General features: G+C 40.5%; 1 protein-coding gene across 1 annotated transcript in view; it reads left to right on the forward strand.

Moving 5' to 3' along the window:
• Positions 1–20,994, forward strand: part of CDHR3 (cadherin related family member 3) — a 99,971-nt gene that overhangs the window by 36,555 nt on the left and 42,422 nt on the right. The window contains exons 5-11 of the mRNA XM_077264767.1: positions 2,628–2,722; positions 6,299–6,403; positions 7,255–7,403; positions 9,605–9,791; positions 12,050–12,221; positions 12,631–12,733; positions 12,819–12,917. Coding sequence (XP_077120882.1) covers positions 2,628–2,722; positions 6,299–6,403; positions 7,255–7,403; positions 9,605–9,791; positions 12,050–12,221; positions 12,631–12,733; positions 12,819–12,917 — 910 coding nt within the window. The remainder of the gene's footprint in view (positions 1–2,627; positions 2,723–6,298; positions 6,404–7,254; positions 7,404–9,604; positions 9,792–12,049; positions 12,222–12,630; positions 12,734–12,818; positions 12,918–20,994) is intronic.

Consider the following 20,994-nt stretch of genomic DNA (forward strand, 5'->3'; position numbering starts at 1 on the left):
GGATGACTGGATGAAAGTCATATTCAGTTTTGAATCGCAAATCTGCATTGGGCAAGGTGATGATGCTGGAACTTTTGTTTTGTGCCGTTCCAATGAGATTTATAAAGATGACTGCCTGAAGAGAACAAATTTCCACAGTCATTGATGATATGGGGCTGCATGTCAGGTAAAGGCACAGGGGAGATGGCTGTCATTACATCTTCAATAAATGCACAAGTTTATGTTGATATTTTGGACACTTTTCTTATCCCATCAATTGAAAGGATGTTTGGGGATGATGAAATCATTTTTCAAGATGATAATGCATCCTGCCATAGAGCAAAAACTGTGAGAACATTCCATGAAAAAAGACACATAAGTTCAATGTCATGGCCTGCAAATAGTCCGGATCTCAATCCAATTGAAAATCTTTGGTGAAAGTTGAAGAAAATGGTCCATAACAAGGCTCCAACCTGCAAAGCTGATCTGGCAGCAGCAATCAGAGAAAATTGGAGCCAGATTGATGAAGAGTACTGTTTGACACTCATTAAGTCCATGCCCCAGAGACTGCCAGCTGTTATAAAAGCCAGAGGTGGTGCAACAAAATACTAGTGATGTGTTGAAGTGGGGGTTTTTTGTTTGTTTTTCATGATTCCATAATTTTTTCCTTATGCTTGGTTAAAAAAGTAACCATTACTGACTACCACATTTTTTGTTCTTGATTTATTTTAGTGTTTCTTAAAGCCAGAAAGTTGCCATTTGAAATGACTTTAGTTTTGTGCCATGTCTGTGATCTGCTTTTTTTCTACAAAATTAAACAACTGAATGAACATCCTCCAAGGTATACCAGGGGTTGTATACTGTAACTCATCAGCACAAGTAGAGAAGAAACATGTAGCAATGTAATGCTTAATGAAAAATTAAAAAGTAAGCGAGAGAGAAAAGAGATGCAGACACACATACAGGTGCTTCAGCAGCTGTATGTGTGTCTGCATCTTACCGAAATGCTGGATTTAGCATCCTTGTTCATTATTTTCTGTAATGCTGCTACACATCATGAATGTGAACGACAAATAGAGGAGAGCAGGATCACCTCTTTTCTCTGTGTGCTGTGTATAAAAGACTTTATAGCAACTAGTCTCTGCCCACTTTGAAGCTGAACTCTGGAACAACTAGCAATTATTTATTGAGTTTCCAGAGAGACAACAGATGAACAAATATAATAATATAATGCAGAAGACATAAATACTGTTATTCCTCATGGACAGCCACAAAATATCTTGTTTACAAATGGGGTTGATGTGGTGCTAATATTAAAAAACACACACTCATCTCGTGGATCCTTGCTGCTTCTCCTCTTGTTTTATTAGAACCACCTTGAGCCCATGTTAAATAGAAACTGTGCTTTCAACAAACTTTGCAAGAATCAATAGTACAAGCGAATAATATAAATTTTGTGCAATATATCATATTAGAGAAATTTTCTTCTTTCTCCATTTATGAATTGATTTTTCCAATCTCCTCTTCTTCCTGAGCACATCAGTCACGCTGAAAAACATCTCAACTGACTGCCAACACAGTTAGGTGTCAGGTTATAGTGGCTTTTACACTTAATGGAGAGGGTAGGGGGAAGAGGAGTGAGAAGCAGAGTGAGAAAACAAGCCGAGGGAGAAACAGATCATGCTGAGCTTTCTAACAAGTCTTTTACCTCACCGTAGGGCTTAATTCATATCTACACAGTACAATACTGCTGTATATCTTGCTTGTTGCTGCTATGGCTTCATTCTGTATACCAAATGAAGAGCAGCTATGATCTCTCTGTGCTATGTGTAGGAGAGATCATAGCTGTTAGTTTCCTCCCATCAGCTCATTCAAAAAATAGTATTTATTAACCTGATTTGTCAAAACTGTAAAGAGAAAAAAATCGTAAAGCCAGAATTGCAGTTTTATAGTTACCCAAACTAATCTAAAAAATGCAAAAAGAAGGATCACATATACCACAAAATGATATAAGTAAGTAAAAATGAAAGCTTGCCACGTAAAACAGCAAAAAAAAAACATGCTCACACAGCTCCATTGACTGAAACATGAAAACATTACTAGTCTTGGAAAATGCCCAGTCATACAATTTTTTAATGAATTGTCAAAGTTTTTGCACTACTTAAATAAATAAAAATATCCAAGTTTGGAATTCGCGTAATCATGCAGTAATATTTACAGGTAATTTTTTACTGAATAAATAATGCCATAAAAGCAAAATTTAAAAACAAATGCAGAATTACGTGTGTTTTTTTTCCAATTTCAACTCAGTTGGAATATTTTCCCAATTTCCCAGTTTGTTATATGGTAAAATGTATGGTGTCTTCCAAAAGTAGGACTTGATTCACAAAAAAGCATATGGTTATGCCGAACCAAAAATAAAAAAGTTATGGTTCTTGGAAAAAGGGGAGGAAAAAAATGAGGTGGAAAAAAACATGAAAAATTGACCGTCCCCTAAGGTATTACACTATGTCAAAGTAATGGATAATCACATTAGGTAAACAGTATTGTTTTTGTATTGCTGAATAGTAAATGATCTGCATAGTGTGCAAACTAATATGACTTGCATATGTGACACTGACAGCTACTAACACGAATATATTTTGCAGTTCTCACTGATCCCCGCCTCGGCTCCATTCACAATCTCTCCTACTGGTGTAATACAGTCTACAAAAACATTTGACTATGAGACTGATCCACAAAGGTAAAGCTCTATAAGTATGCAGCCTGATAGCAGCAGATGGATATCTGATCTTGTCCACACAATAACAAACTCCATCCATATGATCTCTGAGATATGCATACATCTCATAGAAGGGGGCTGGCTTAGTTATTGAAAAAAAACCTCCCTGCTCTGGTAATGTGCTGACAATGGAAAACAATTCGTAAGTTGCACTTACTTGTACTTACTAATTAAAGACCATAAATGTTTGTTTTTTTTTGCTGAAAACTCAGTTAAGAAGATACATTACTCTGTGCAGTAATGTATTATGCTACAAATATTTCAATATATAATATTGCATAAATATATGAATGTAATATTTTAGATTTTGGGGCTAAGGCACTAAGGAAATAGTGAATACTATAGGCATTAATTTTAAGTAGTTTAGGTAAGGCTACTTTCACACTAGCGTTTTTGGCTGTACGTCGCAATGGTCGTTTAGGAGAAAAAACACATCCTGCAAAGTTGTCTGCAGGATGCGTTTTTTTCCCTATAGACTAACATTACTGACGCATTGCGACGTATTGCCACATGTCGCAACCGTCGTGCGACGGTTTCGTCGTGTTTTGGCCGACCGCCGGCACAAAAAAAGTTACATGTAACGTTTTTTTGTGCGTCGAGTCCGCCATTTTCGACCGCGCATGCGCGGACGAAACTCCGCCCCCTCCTCCCCGGACCTTACAATGAAGCAGCGGAAAAGTCTTAAGACTACTTCCGCTGCCCACGTCGGGCATTTTTTTCACAGTATGCGTCGGTACTTCGGGCCGACGCAGGGCGACGGCCCCGTACCGATGCTAGTGTGAAAGCAGCCTTATGCGGACAAGTTGAATCCACCTAAATACAGGTTGGATAGGCTATGTCTTGATTGAACAATGGCTAATATTACAGTAGCAGCATTGTGAATGAGATTTTAGCAATTCTCTGATAAGCAGTGATTAAAAAATGACATTGTAAATTGAACTTCGGATGTTTAATCTGCAGCATATCAATTTACAGTGCGCTTTGAGTCCATTCTGATAAAGGGCAATATAAAAGTTTGTTGTTGCATATTTTCAGTGCAGAGATTAAATGTAATGGGTAAAATCTCAGAAAATCTGCAGCATGTCCACAATAAATTTTGTAATAAGAAATAATGCATGATCTGGAAATCTGTCCTGGATGGACATACCCTTATCAGTGGTTGTTACTAATCTGCACCTTACTCCAATGTAGGAGAAATTAAACTAGAAGCAACTTTACAGTCTATGATTGGCTCCTTGAAAACATGCTAAGCTAATTAATTGTTCTAAGGAATTTAACTTTAAAGACTTAGAAGCCTAAAGGGATTGGGTGTATGTATAGGTTTCTATTCTGTGTATTTAATCCAATTACATAAATATATAAACAAAAATTATTATTTTAATTGCTTATCAGCTAGGAATAACAGCAATCTAAGACCAATTCTACATGAATGTAATGCAGATTAATTTCTCTACACATATTACCACCCCGAGTCATACCCCGAGCACAGATCATAAGTCCTTGTAATGCTGTTGGTTCTAGTAATTAGACCCACAGTCAGACCCGGATTTGCAGTTGAAACATGAACGCAGAAATACTTCTGTATTACCCTTGTAACGTGGCATGGGGCAGTAGCTGTGGGCGAGGTATTCGTCTGTTGTACTCCACCATGCTACATGAAGGTTGGGATCCCGGCTGGGTGTCTGGACTTGTGCCGTGAGGGTGCTACACCCATGCAGGCCACATGTAACCGATGATGCTGGTTTGCCAGGACAAGATGTTAACCACTTCTTGACAGGAAGTCACTATATATTATATATATATATATATATATATATATATATATTAGCGGGTATACAACTTCTTGCACGTTTCTTCATCAATACTGAGCATATCAATACACAGTCTCATTATGTCCTCAGCCTCACACGTTTCTGCCTCCATTGATCTAATTTCCTTCACTACCACAGTACTGTCTGTGAAAGTCATTTCCACTTCCCACAGTTCTGTGTCTAAATCTCCTTGCAGAGGAGAGGGTTTGCCAATATGGCCAGAATCAGCTTCAAGCTCTCTGTCACTTAGGAAACTCCTGCCTTTGTCTCAGATCCTATTCTGTCCTGGCCTTTTACCTTTAAGGGTACCGTCACACATTGAAATTTCCATCGCTACGACGTTACGATTCGTGACGTTCTAGCGATATCGTTACGATATCGCAGTGTCTGACACGCAGCAGCGATCAGGGATCCTGCTGAGAATCGTACGTCGTAGCAGATCGTATGGAACTTTCTTTCGTCGCTTGATCACCCGCTGACATCGCTGGATCGTTGTGTGTGACAGCGATCCAGCGATGTCTTCGCTTGTAACCAGGGTAAACATCGGGTAACTAAGCGCAGGGCCGCGCTTAGTAACCCGATGTTTACCCTGGTTACAAGCGTAAACGTAAAAAAACAAACCGTACATGCTCACCCGTCGGTGTCCTTCAGGTCCCTTGCCGTCTGCTTCCTGCTCTGAGTGCCGGCCGGAAAGTGAGAGCAGATCACAGCGGTGCTGCGATCTGCTCTCACTGTACGGCTGCACTCAGAGCAGGAAGCAGACGGCAAGGGACCTGAAAGACACCGACGGGTGAGTATGTACTGTTTGTTTTTTTACGTTTACGCTGGTAACCAGGGTAAACATCGGGTTACTAAGCGCGGCCCTGCGCTTAGTTACCCGATGTTTACCCTGGTTACCCGGGGACTTCGGCATCGCTCCAGTGCCGTGATTGCAACGTGTGACCGCAGTCTACGACGCTGGAGCGATATTCATACGATCGCTGCGACGTCACGGATCGTGCCGTCGCAGCGATGAAAATTTCAATGTGTGACGGTACCCTAAGAGTTGTAACTAAGCTACTCGGGGTCGTGCTGCTAGGCGTACCTTCTCTAGACCCATCTCACTTGGTTACTCTACTCTCTGAGTCCTCTGAGCTGGCACTGTCCTTCTCCCAGCGTCTCTGTAACTCTCTCTCTCTCTATCTATTCCTCAGAATCACGCTATCTCTGTCCCGGTCTCCTTTCTCTCTTGCAACGGAACACCCACTGCATGAGGCCCTGCTGAGCACTCAGACCAAACGTCTGCTCTTGCTGCAAGCTAGGCCCTGTCTGATTGTACTGTCTGATTGTACTGATCCTGCTACATAGCCCCTCACTCTCTAGGCTAGTCCCAGTACTTAACTCTATCTTACCTTACTCACTGTCTGTTGCTGGGCAGAACTCAGATTCCTCACAGCACACTGCAAAACATTAAAATACACCATGTCACAATAATGCATGACATTATACACACTACACTTTTCATTATACACAGCACTGATGTCTTCAAGGGGGAAAAGGGCAATATGTCTATCTCCTTACACCCTCACAAGACAAAATCTGAAAATAAAGAAGTCAATTTGTGCAGTCAGAGCAGAGTGAACAATCCTTTCTACTGGTGAATGCAAAATGCAAATAATTGTGAATGATGTATTATTTATAAAAGAAAACAGACAAAAGCTAATAATATTTTATTTCCTTTCATCAGTTATTCACTTATTTTGAAAGTAACGGATTCAGGAGGGTTGTCTGTAAATGGAAGCTTGGAAGTCAGGATAACAAACATCAATGATGAAACACCATACTTTACTATGTATGTATAAAGATCAATGATAAAGAACCATACTTTGCTATGTATGAAGAAACATCAATGATAAAGGACCATACTTTGCTATGTATATAGGTTGATTTTACCTGGATGTTACAATGTCAAAAGATCGAAATACATCTTTCTTTGAGTACATATTATTCAAAGAATTCTATAGTTTTGTTAACAGTCTATGAGTAAATTGAAAAGACTGTTGAATTTTGTAATATAAAAAAGTTGTTAGTTGTATCATAACGTTGCAGCCAATAGATGATGCATCATACCATACCTATCAGCCTAATAGCTGCCAGTTTCTGGGATTATCGTAGACTGACAACTCAGAGCAATGGTTAACTGTCCTGCAACAGCCACAAACATTACAATTCCTGCTATAAGGCTACTACAAAGGAAGGGTCCCTATAATAAGTTTCACCATACAGTATGAGACTGTGAATTATCTCTTTGTAGTCTATGTAGTCATTGCTTATCATGTAAAAAAATGGCCACCACAACTTTACCTACCCGTCTAATGTAGAATTTTCATATGTCGAAATTTTTAAGATTTGGTGAACTAATCAATATTTCACTACTGCTATATCTAGCTATTCCATTCTACTTCTAAAAAAGTTAAAGCTGAAGTTTTGTATGGAACCATTAGAGATTATGTGAAGATTAATGGTTTTCTACCATAATCAGGAATTTACGGTAGATATTGTTCTAATGTACAATAAATGTCCTAGTGTTTACTATTGCCATGTTAAAAACTTTGTAGATAACTTCAGTTACCATCTTCTACAAACTAATTAAAGACTAATACAAATCACAAGTTTTTAAAAGTGAAATGTATTTTATTCTAGGACAACTACAACATTTACCATTCCTGAGGAGCAGGACCCAGGGTACCCAGTTGGCACAATAACTGCTGAGGATCCTGATGATGCTGGATTTATAAGCACACTTTACTACAGCATCAATACACCAAACCAGTACTTCTCAATAAATCAATGTATGATGAGATTAGTCACATTGTATACCTGTACTGACTTTATAATTTGTTATTACCAAATACTATGTCTATGCTTTCAATTTATTATACAGATTACAGCATTAGTAGCCAAGTATGATCAATCAGATAAATCACAATTTTATACTCCAACCATTCAATTCTTTTAAAAGCAAAAGAGCAGTAAAAAACGATATTATCCTGCATCTATAGTGCTAATCGCCAGGTAAATAGCATTCTAAATATATGTGGCTATCTAATTGGAAGTGCAGCTGCAGGGAAAAAATTAAGTTATATTCTTTCTGCAGCTGCTCAATTTCAGTTATCGTGGCGGTGCCTGAACAATCAACTCTCTCAATAGAGTGAGAACGCTATAATGATGCCCACTGACATCCTGCTTAACACACAAATTTAGGAGCAGGATGTCAGTCAAGGAGCAAGGAAAGTGAGCACACTATCTGTGTACTGAGCGCTGGCTGTTCACAGCATCCCGCATAGTCCATTTTACTGAAGGCAAAAGGTACTTGACATAAAGATGTGTATTCCGTCATTTCTGTATAGTGGAGATGCAGAGACATTAAACTCTTATTTCAGATTTACCCATAGACTGAGGTTGATTGCTGTCTTATCAGCTGATCGTTAACGGATGCAGCGCTGGAGTCCTGGGTTCAAATCCCACCAAGGACAACATCTGCAGGGAGTTTGTATGTTCTCCCCGTGTTTGTGTGGGTTTCCTCCAGGTTCTCCGGTTTTCTCCCACATTCCAAAGACAATACTGATAGGGAATTTAGATTGTGAGCCCCATCGGGGACGGCGATGATAATGTGTGTAAACTGTAAAGCGCTGCGGAATATGTTAGCGCTATATAAAAATAAAGATTATTATTATCCTTCTAGCAAGTAGGGATTTCTAAAGAATCCCTTTCCATTTTTCTTTACAGTCTTTGTTTTGATTTTTATTTTCATCTGCATATATAGACATTTTTTTTGGTAATGACATATATTTTGAAGTATGTTTTTAAATGTATTTTTAAAGGATCTTCATATTTATATGTGTAATTTATACTCTGACTATGTATTATATAATTCATGACCACATTGAACTTTGACATGACCTGGATTGTCAGGTGGTACCCTTGGCGCCCAAATTCAAAAAGCATGAGTATAATAACTCATTCATGTGCCTTCTTACTCACATGTGGTCTACCCCTTAATGAAGAAGAAGAGCCTGTAACTTCGAAACGCGTAGAAATGAATAAAAACCACTATTAATTTATTAAATCACATCTTGGACTGACATCTTTGCACCATCCATCAGAGTGGAGAGTCTCTACAAAAACTCTTCTGATACGGATTGTCTAGTGTTAGCTATCCCTCCTAGCTTTGCATCATCTGCAAATTTGATTAGTATACTTTCAGTTCCCTTCTAGATCCCATCTAGATCATTTATAAAAATGTTGAGCAACACTGGGGCCAGGACAGAGCCTTCTGGTACCCCACTTGAAGCACTCTTCCATTTGGATGTGCAACCATTTATTACTACTCTTTGAGTACAACCACTGAGCCAGTTATGAATCCACCTAACCATAGCCTTGTCAATCCCATACTTGGTACTTGGTCATATTTTCCATAAGGATAGCATGAGGTACTTTATCAAATAACTGAGGAAGAGGACTAGAACTCTAGTGCCACCTTTTGGAAGTAGCAACCTAAAAGTCAATATTGACCCTTTAATGAGCCTTGCCATATCACTTAAGATAAAAGTCAAGTCAGAATTTCAATTTGTAAGGCTCGTTAAAGGGTCAATATTGACTTTTATTGCTACTTCCATAGGTGGCACTAGAGTTCTAGTCCTTTTCCTCTCTGAAGAGTCAATTTGCATATTTAATTTATCAAAGGAGCATTGCATGGCTTATAAGTCTCCTCACACTGACAGGCCAAGCCTGGCTTGTCACTTTCCACAAGGAGAAACGTTACCCTTTAGATCAAAGAGTAAGTCTCAATAATGCAATTTTAATTCAACTGGCGTCTCTTTGTAGAGCTCTAGTCCTATTGTCATATTATATGCTTTATCTGTGTCTAGGTTTGCGTTTCTCCAGTACTATGTTAAACAGATTAAAATATAAACGATGGTAGATCAATTCTAGTAAAATATCATGTTTTACAGTTTTGTTTTCTATCTGCCTTATCTGCTTTACATTTTAGTGACTGGAGTGATTCAGGTAGCCAAGAGAATAAATGTTGATGTTGCACCCCTCAGTCTTAGTACTATAGCGCTAGAAATCAAAGTCAGCGACCTTCCAAGTGCTGGTCACTCAAACCTCACAACTATAACCATACAGATTCAGGATATAAATGATAATCCTCCAACGTGCACCCAGTATACATTCAGGTATGTAGCAATCTATATTTGTTAACCTATCATTCTCCTATTCACATTTGACTTTCATAATATATATTTACACATAATATATTTGATGTAGATTATATATTTGCATAGAAACTAGCACCAGTCCAAAACACACAGCACAAATATCTTAGCATAGTACCAAACATAATCTGATGGGCTTCATGCTTTCCAAAAGCATTTTTAGTACAGAAATTAAAGAGACTGATAAATTGAAAATAAGTTATTACCTAACCACGGTAAAAGTGATAACTTGCTGTTCGTTGGGGGTCTTACTGCTAAAACCCACACCAATCTGCAGCATGGCAAACTTTTATCTCTGTTACATTGGAGAGGCAGTGCGCAATGCGCATGCTAAACCGCTGCTCCAGTCACTCCCTGCCGAGTGATGCGCTTGGCTTTTTTCCAAAAGCCCCATAGAGAATGAATAGAGCGGCAGTTGGAAAATTGACCTGCCTCCCCATTTTCTTACTAGGATAAAAATGTAATGTAAGGGATAAAAACTCCCTGTTCTGCCAATCAGTACTGATCCCAGAAGTCAGATCTCTACTGATGTGTAAATTATCACCTATTTTGGGAATAGGGGATAACTTGTTTTCACTGTACTGCTCCTTTAAGCAAGTTTACAAGTTTTAATTTCTATTTCTATCTGCCTCAAGTTTCCTCCTTTCCCTACTTTTTTTTTTGCTTATTGCTCATTGTCAAGGAGACCACTGCTGTCTAAAAGTGGTGGCTAAAGATTTGCTATACTTACAAGATCTTTCCTCTTGATCTTGAAAGCACAGCACTGAGACCGGAAGGGATAGTGGTGTATGCTATCATCAGCTCCATTCTTATAGCGGCATCAGGAATGCACAGTGAAGGCCAGCAGCGAGACCACCAGAGCACTCCAACCAGAAATTCGTTAGATTGGGAAGTGCTGCGCTCCTGAAGATAACCCTTTAAAATTGGTCACTGATATACTATATATTCATTGTTACAGTCTGTTTTACTTTTCTGAATGTACATTTTTTATATATTTTTTTCTCTGCAAGACAATTGGGTGGCCAATAAGGCATATGACATGCTGGCGTTTTTTTACACTTATACTTAAATAAACACATATGTATCTTCTTATCTCTAATTGCATTTTTGGTTCCCCTCGTTTTTACATTTGGCAGGCTATATACATGTGCTCTAGGATTATACTATTAATCTATATATACATATAATTGTAACCTACATTCATATATGTGTATCTGTATATATATATATACATCTATTGTTACACCAATTTGAGTGCACTCTTTCTATTACTTGTGTGTCATGTTCTAACCTATGTCAGCAGTCTGTGGTCATTTATATTATGGGCAGGCACACACTTTGTGTTAGTAACATCGTGTTCTTATCTTTTGCTTCCCTTTTTTGTCTTCAATAAATTTTGTACCTTATTACTTTTTGGTCTACATTTCCATGTATATGACCATATAGTTCATTTTTTTGCTTTTGTTTTCCTATCTCCTATCTATAGATCGATCGATCTATCTATCTATCTATCTATCTATCTATCTATCTATCTATCTATCTATCTATCTATCTTTCTATCCATCTATCTTTCCATTGTAATCCTGTTTGTGATAACAACTGGACAGTGATCAATCAGTACAGGGCAGGAAGTGTAAGGCTGTGTGCCCATGTTCAGGATTTTTTGCTTTTTTTAGCGTTTTTTCGTCGGTTTTCCGCTGCAAAAATGCTAAAAAATAGCTTATATTAAGCATCCCATTATTAGAATGCAAAAAACGCATAGCGCAAAAAAACGCAGCATGTTCATTCATTTTGCGGAAAATCTGCGGATTTGCCACTATATTATTGCATTGGGAAGCTCCATAAAAAAGCGCAAAAAAATCTGCGTAAAAAACGCGATAAAAACGCATGCGGATTTCCTGCGAAAGGAGTCCGGTTTTGATCAGGAAAATTCTGCGAACAATCCTGAACGTGGGCATATAGCTTAAGTGGCCAATGAGGCTAATGGTTGGAGTGAAAATTAAATGACTCTCAGAATGAGATTTGAAATTTTTTTTTACTATATAAATAGCAGAAAGATAAAAGAAAGCTCATTTTAATACTAAACGTATTTTGTTATAAACAATAGGTCACTTTCTAATATCACTATCCTTACAAATGATTTTTTACATTACAAATGTCATTTAGCCTTACTATTGTGTATATCACATTCCTTTGCAACATAATTCAATGTTTTACAGCATAGCAGTACCTGAGACTCAAGTAAACGGGACTCTCATTACCGATCTCAGCATTTTTTGCAGTGACAAAGATATTGACCCTGTAAACAAAGCATTAACCTTTACTGGACTTTCTGGGCTTGGGAGCAATGAACGATTCCAAGTCATTCCGGCAGGATCTGGAAAAATAGTGGTTAGTGTATTTTTTATAATGTATTTCTCTGGCACATAAAAGCATGTGACAGCTAATTTCTCACCATTACTGAGGGCAAGAGGGTTGGCACCCAGCTTTTCTAAACTCCTGAGTAATTGATCCTCTAGTGAGCCTCTCGGTCATAAAAGTTGTCCCATAGTTTCTCCAAAAAAGGAATTTAGAAATAGCAAAATGTTAACAATTTGACAGAATAGGTCATTTTCTAAATTTATATTTATTGCTAAATGTTCTTCAGGTGTAAACAAGTTATATTTTTCTATAGAACAATACGCACTGGACAAACAGCTAGTGAATTAGTTAATGGCTGTTTGTGTGTTTGGAATATTGATAATTTAATTTTGTATCCTTTGTATAATCCATCTCATTAATAACTGAATACTCTGTTTAGCTGACAGGTGATCTGAACTTGGAAGATCCCAATAATATAGATGTGAGCAATGAATATAGTTTAACAATTGCAGTGCAGGACATTGCTCCTCCAAATTACCAGCGTAAGTAATGTGATTTTCTGGGCAGAGTATATTTTCTGTAAAAGCAACAACAGGATCCAAGCTTTGCTTCTTCTTTATTTTTCAGAGGAAATGTATGTGTATATCAAAACAACTCCAGTCAATGAATTTTCTCCAGTATTCAACAGTTCCTCTTATGTGTTCAATGTGTCTGAGCTCTTTCCACGTGAGTATCTCAGTACTGCTTCTGTACATAACATATAGTAATGTGATCTTAGGCTAGGTCCAGAATTGCATTTGATCCACTGTTAGGAGGCTCTGTTGTAAGTCCTATAGTATATATACTAGGCACACTCAAGTGGGAGAGGTGAGAAAAATGTAATGTTGAACTCTCTAAGATGGTGATCAATGTATGGAATATGCCAGAAGAACTGGTGGTCAGGAGCCAGTTACTGGCGTATCAAGACATCTGGAGGGGGATGTACCCTAGGACGCGGTATCCACCACTAGTATGTATTCCATACATTGATCACCATCTTAGAAAGTGTGTCAAACCACATATCCTCTCACTACTTCTTATATTACACTGATGAAGGTCTTGAAAGACTGAAACGTTTGTTGTGACTACTGTATGTATTTCACATCACATTAAATTTTTCTCACCTCGTCCACTTGAGTGTGCCAAGTATATATACTATAGTCTAGGGTTTGGGAACCTACTGTAGGCACCTCTCTCACTGGTTGTGCTAGCATTTCTATTCTACAGTTGTAAGTCCTGTCAGTTTTATTAGAAGAAAAAGTGTCCCTCACTATAGTGAATGGGATATGTTTGGCGCTGCTACTGTTAGTCATGTCACGGATCAGTTTCCTTAAATAGTCCTGTTCTCTGCCCCTTAAAGGGGTTATATAGGACATGTAATTTTTTTCTACTATGGGCCCAAAACTAACAGGCAGGTAGATAGCAGAGGTTACTACCTGCCTGTTCAACCCAACCCTGGCACAGAACGGTCACTGACTGCCAATACCAGCAATTCAGCTGCTCAACATCAACAGAGTACTGTAGTGCTTCTTCTGGGCTGCACTGTCGACAGGGCATGACGGCCGATGGCATCTTCATTGACAATCAGCTCCTTACAGTTAGGCAGCAGGGAGCTGGCTGTTAGTCAAAATGACGTTGGCAGTCTCGGTCTGTCTACAGCGCAGAGCGGATGAGAAGCTGCTGCTCTATCGACATGACATCAGTGGAAGCCGCTGAGTCGCCAGCAGGAGCGCTTTGTGACAGCTCTGTGCAGAGATCGGCGGTGGGCAGAACAGGCAGATAGCTATCAACTATCTGCCTGTTAGTTCTGAGGCCCATAGTAAAAAAATTAATAGTCCTGGATAACTCCTTTAACAGAGCAAAAAAACTGAACTCCAAATGCTAGTGTGAATTCGGACCAACTGCATAATAATAATTGCCAGGGATACTCACTGAACTGAATGGTTTGTGTTCCCTGACACAGACCGTTTTCAGCTGCCTATATTCTGCAGATGGATTTACAAACTATCGGCTTGTATAATAACTAGTGTTGAGCATTCCGATACTACACTATCGGGTATCGGCAGATATTCCCTGTATCGGAGTTCCGATACTGAGCTCCGATACTTTTACAATATCGAATACCGGAATCGGAAGTTCCCATAATGCAATGAGCCAGTTTTATTCTATTCAGCCAATGAGGATCCTAAGAAGTGTGGGCACATCCTGTTAGGCATGTTAGCCATGTTAACTAATGGCATGGCTGTGATTGGCTGCTCAAGTGATGTCATGATGCACTATAATGGATTGTGGGCAGTGCGTGGGTGGAGACTGCGTGTCTGTGTGTGCGGGCGTGGTCTGTACAGGCCTCTCGGGGGTCTGTGTGGGCTGCCGGTGGTCTGTACAGGCCTCTCGGGGGTCTGTGCAGGCCTGCCGGGGGTCTGTATGGGCCTCTTGGGGGTCTGTGCGGGCCTGCCGGGGGTCTGTACAGGCCTCTCGGGGATCTGTGTGGGCCTGCCGGGGGTCTTTGTGTCTGTGTGCAGGCATCGTCCGATGGGACTACTAGTCCCACCGGGCTATGCCTGCTACAATGACAGTGATTGACACATTAGCCAATGATGGGACAGTAGTAGTCGCTGTTTTTTTGCCGGACAGAAAAACCTATCCTCTGTATGTGTTTTCCGTCCTGCGGAAACAGCTTTTTTGACGGATCCGGCAAAAAACGGATGAAATGTGTGGCCATCAGGCACAATCCGGTGCTAATACAACTCTATGAGAAAAAACGGATCCAGCAGAAAAAAAAGGATCTTTTTTTTCAAAACTTGCCGGATTGTGCCTGACGGCAAAAACCTGATGTGTGAAATTAGCCAGATAGATATATGGATTATATGGATAGAAACATCTATGTATCTATAGATTTATCTATAGATAGATATATCCATAGATAGGCCAATGTTGATAAATGAACATAAAGAAAAAACTGGAAAAAAAAAAAACTGGAAAAAAACTATTGCTCCCACGCAATTTTCTGCACCAGAAGGGGAAAGACGACGGCTGGGGGCCAATATTTGTAGCATGGGAAGGGGGTAATACCCATGGCCCCTCCCAGGCTATGAATATCAGCCCGCAGCTGTCTGCGTAGCCTTTACTGGCTACTAAAATAGGGGGACCCCCAAAAAATGACGTGGGGTCCCCCTATATTTTATAGCCAGAAAGGCTACGCAGACAGCTGTGGGCTGATATTCATAGCCTAGAGAGGGGCCATGGATATTTGCCCCCCGGCTACAAATAACAGTCCGCAGCCGCCCCAGAAATGGTGCATCTGTAAGATGCGCCAATTCCGGCACTTAGCCCCTCTCTTCCCACTCCCGTGTAGCGGTGAGATATGGGGTAATAAGGGGTTAATCTCACCTTGCTATTGTATTATATTGTCACTGCTCTATAGGACCTTCAGTGGCACACTGACAGGAGACAATGGCTCCTGCAGGTCATCACTGAGAGGTTACCTTAGTTCACTGATCTCACTTTATGGCAAAAGCTGTGTGGGAACTTTCTCACACAGCAATGCCAAAAGTGAGACTAGGGACTATTTTCTTTACAGTGGTGGAGGAATACAGTGTAGAAGGATACCTCCCTCCCATAATTGGATTCCTGGAGCCCCTAGAGAGCGGTCACATCAGCTGATGCTGCTGTTCTCCACGGGATATCATCATGGGACACTCGTGGATTTCAGCGGATCAGGGAGTATATTGTTTGCTTGTTATTTTAATATTTTTACAGATGACAGTGGCTTTGGGGAACAAAGTGACAAGTGTTGGTGAGTATGTACTCTATGTTTATGTACTGCATGTCAATATGTATGTATTGTATGTAATGTATGAATGTATTGTATGTAGTATGTATGTAGTATGTATGTTGTATGTATGTAGCATGTTGTATGTATGTTGTATGTATGTAGTATGTATGTTGTATGTTTGTAGTATGTTGTATGCATGTATGTATGTATGTTGTATGTATGTAGTATGTTGTATGCATGTATGTATGTATGTTGTATGTAGTATGTATGGTGTATGTATGTATGTTGTATGTATGTAGTATGTATGTTGTATGTATGTAGTATGTTGTATGTAGTATGTATGTTTGTGTTTGTTTTTTTACATTCAACATATTAGCCGGATGATGGGACTACTACTGTCCCATCATTGGCTAATGTGTCAATCACTGTCATTGTAGCAGGCATAGCCCGATGGGACTTGTAGTCCCATCGGACGATGCCTGCACACAGGCACAAAGACCCCCCGGCAGGCCCTCACAGACCCCCAAGAGGCCCATACAGACCCCTGAGAGGCCCGTACAGACCCCCAGCAGGCCCGCACAGACCCCCAAGAGGCCCCGGCAGGTCCGCACAGACCCCCGGGAGGCCCGTACAAACCCCTGGCAGGCCCACACAGACCCCCAAGAGGCCCGTACAGACCCCTGGCAGGCCCGCACAGACCCCCAAGAGGCCGTACAGGCCCTGGCAGGCCCGCACAGACCCCCGAGAGGCCCGTACAGACCCCCGGCAGTCCCGCACAGACCCCCAAGAGGCCCGTACAGACCCCGCCTGCACACACAGACACGCACAGTCTCCGCCCACGCACCTCCCACACTCTTCCCCCTCCCGAACTGGATGTGCAAGGAAAGAAAGGGTTTATTTAAATTCCGATAGTTGTGTCCCATTGACTTGCATTGGTTTCCGGTATCGGAATCGGCGATACCCGATATTTTGGGGGTATTGGTCCGATCCAATCCCATCCGATATTTTATGATATCGGAAGGTATCGCTCAACACTAACAATAACGTAATAATTGTAATTTATGTTGTTTTGCTTCCAAATTTCAAACTATAAGTTGAGCAAAGGTGAACCATCATTACTAAAAATAGGAATAATACCACAAAAACTTTACAAAATATTTACCCTTTCAAAATTCTCTTGTGTCCCATATCACCATGTGTTATCACTTTCTGCTGAACATCCTTGCAGAAGCTGTGATGGATGTGGATGTTATATCTCTATGGCTGAAATATTCACCAAAATGTAATTACAGTATACACAAAGATACATTTTTTTGAACAACAGTTAGCTCACAGAAATATACCTTCAACATCCGTTATTTATAAGATATTAGATAAGTTAAAGAAAAAAGGCCATAAAAAATATGCATAACAAGGTAGCCATTGCACTCCTCTCACATCCGTATAAATTATGGGCAAAAGTCCGTTGAGAAGGATGGGCTGCCAATAGATGTGCATCCTCCAAATATATGAGACTGCAAAATGTAATAGGTAAGACACCAAAATCACACTCAACAACAAGCATGATAGACTATAAATATCCTGGTGATCAAAGGAAGTGGCCAGCGATAGTACATTGACTAATAGTGCCATATACACCAAGCATTCCCTAAGAATCCCTACATATATTATCCCTACAAACACTCCTACTTTACCACAGAGGTTGGCAACCTAAAAAGGCTGGTCCTTGTATACCCTGATGTCCCCTACATAACCCTTAAATCCATAACATAAGTCACGCAAAAATCTAAAAACATATACATATATAAGACAAGATATACAGTATCTCTAAATAAGTTCAAGTAACAATATTGTGTATATAAGTCATAGAGCAACTTGTGTGTGTGTATATATATATATATATCTACTATATAATTGTCTAAGGGCACTTCCGTCTGTCTGTCCTTCTGTCTGTCTGTCTGTAACGGTTATTTGTTGGCTGATTGGTCTCGGCAGCTGCCTGTCATGGCTGCCGCGTCCAATCAGCGACGCGCACAGTCTGGAAGAAAATGGCCGCTCCTTACTCCCCGCACTCACTTCCCGGCGCCCGCATACACCCCTCCGCTCACCGCTCACACAGGGTTAATGCCGGCGGTAACGGACCGCGTTATGCCGCGGGTAAAGCACTCCGTTACCGCCGCTATTAACCCTGTGTGACCAAGTTTTTTACTATTGACACAGCCTATGCAGCGCCAATACACTATGTTCCAAATTATTATGCAAATTACATTTTTCTCAGATTTTCCTAAAAGGTTCGGGCAAATGACAGTCAGTCTAATAAAAGTCATCACCCGTTAGAATATACACTTAATTTTATTGAGAAACCTCCCAATGATAACAGTATAATCTCCAAAATGAATAAAAACTTAAAATGCACTGTTCCAAATTATTATGCACAGTATAATTTCTAAACATTTGATATGTTTTAAAGAACTGAAAATGCTCATTTGTGGAATTTGCGGCATTAGGAGGTCACATTCACTGAACAAAAAAGCTATTTAACTCCAAAACATCCTAACAGGCCAAGTTACATGTTAACATGGGACCCCTTCTTTGATATCACCTTCACAATTCTTGCATCCATTGAACTTGTGAGTTTTTGGAGAGTTTCTGCTTGTATTACTTTGCGTGAAGTCAGAATTGCCTCCCAGAGCTGCTGTTTTGGTGTGAACTGCCTCCCACCCTCATAGATCTTTTGCTTGATGATACTCCAAAGGTTCTCTATAGGGTTGAGGTCAGGGGAAGATGGTGGCCACACCATGAGTTTATCTCCTTTTATGTCCATAGCAGCCAATGACTCAGAGGTATTCTTTGCAGCATCAGATGGTGCGTTGTCATGCATGAAGAAGATTTTGCTCCTGAAGGCACGTTTCTCCTTTTTATACCATGGAAGAAAGTTGTCAGTCAGAAACTTTATGTACTTTGCAGAGGTCATTTTCACACCTTTAGGAACCTTAAAGGGCCCTACCAGCTGTTTCCCCATGATTCCGGCCCAAAACATGACTCCTCCACTCTTTGCTGACGTCGCAGCCTTGTTGGGACATGGTGGCCATCCACTACTCCATCCATCTGGACCATCCACAGTTGCTCGACACTCATCAGTCAACAAGACTGTTGGAAAATTAGTCTTCATGTATGTCTGGGCCCACTGCAACTGTTTCTGCTTGTGAACACTGTTTAGGGTTGGCCAAATAGTAGGTTTATGCACCACAGCAAGCCTTTGAAGGATCCTACACCTTAAAGTTCGAGGGACTCCAGAGGCACCAGCAGCTTCAAATATCTGTTTGCTGGTTTGTAATGGCATTTTAACAGCTGCTCTCTTAATCCGATGAACTTGACTGGCAAAAACCTTCCTCATTCTGCCTTTATCAGCACGAACACGTCTGTGCTCAGATTCAGCCACAAATCTCTTCACAGTATGATGATCTCGCTTAAGTTTTCGGGAAATATCTATTGTTTTCATCCCTTGACCAAGGCTTTGCACTATTTGATGCTTTTCAGCAACAGAGAGATCCTTTTTATTTCCCATATTGCTTGAAACCTGTGACCTGCTTAATAATGTGGAACATCATTTTTAAGTAGTTTTCCTTTAATTAGAATCACCTGGAAAACTAATTATCACATGTGTTTAAGATTGATTTCAGTGATCCATTGAGCCTTGAGACACAATACCATCCACGAGTTTATTTGAAAAACAAAACAATTAAATCTTTACGACACTTAAATCCAATTTGCATAATAATTTGGAATACAGTGTAGTAAAAACATCTAATGTTAAAAATAATAAAAAAAATTAAAAATGATAATATACTCACCTACGCCGCCTTTCCCGCTCCTCGCGATGCAACCGGCATGTTCCGGTGCACGGATAGTCTGGCAAAAGGACCTGCCATGACGTCACGGTCATGTGACCACGACGTCATCACAAGTCCTGCGCGCCTGCGCTAAAAGGACCTGCCGTGACGTCACGGTCACGTGACCGCGATACAGTCACGTGACCGCGACGTCATTACAGCCTGGGACCGGAAGAGGCCGGCTGCACCCGACACAGGCGACACAGCTACAACGCGCCAGCGGAAGGTGAGTATGTTTATTTATTTTTTTTGTAACCTGTGTCATACGTAGCTGGGCAATATACTACATAGCTGGGCAATATACTACATGGGCTGGGCAATATACTTCGTGGCTCTGTGCTGTATACTACGTCACTGGGCAATATGCAATGGAACTGGGCAATATACTAAGTCACTGGGCAATATACAATGGAACTGGGCAATATACTAAGTCACTGGGCAATATACTACGTCACTGGGCAATATACTACGTCACTGGGCAATATACTACGTAACTGGCCAATATACTACGTCACTAGCCAATATACTATGTCCCTGGGCAATATACTACGTCACTGGGCAATATACTACATCACTGGGCAATATACTACGTGGCTCTGTGCTGTGTTGTGAATTCCGTTCTTGGGCTCCCTCCGGTGGTTGTAAATGGCACTTTTGTGAATTCTGCCCTTGGGCTCCTTCCGGTGGTTTTGAGTGGAACTGCTGCTCCTTGGGTTTAGCATTAGCAGCTGCTTCCACTGATCGTCTCTCCTGGCTCTGCTATTTAGCCTGGCTCTAGTCTTCAGCCAGTGCCAGCTGTCTATGTTTCTTGGTTGGATTCAGATCTCTCTTTGGATTTCTCTGATAGCCTGTCCATTTCTGCAAAGATAAGTCATTGCTTGTTCTTTTGGTTGTCCACTTGCTGTGGACTTAATCGTTCAGCTCATGCTATGTTTTTTCTTGTCCAGCTTGTCAGTATGATATATTCAGCTTAGCTGGAAGCTCTGGGGAAGCAGATTTGCCCCTCCACACCGTGAGTCGGTGTGGAGATTTTTTTGTAAACTCTGTGTGGATTTTTAGCTTTTAATACTGACCGCACAGTACCATTTCCTGTCCT

Source organism: Ranitomeya variabilis, chromosome 5, assembly GCF_051348905.1.
Source record: "Ranitomeya variabilis isolate aRanVar5 chromosome 5, aRanVar5.hap1, whole genome shotgun sequence".
NCBI lineage: Eukaryota > Metazoa > Chordata > Amphibia > Anura > Dendrobatidae > Ranitomeya > Ranitomeya variabilis.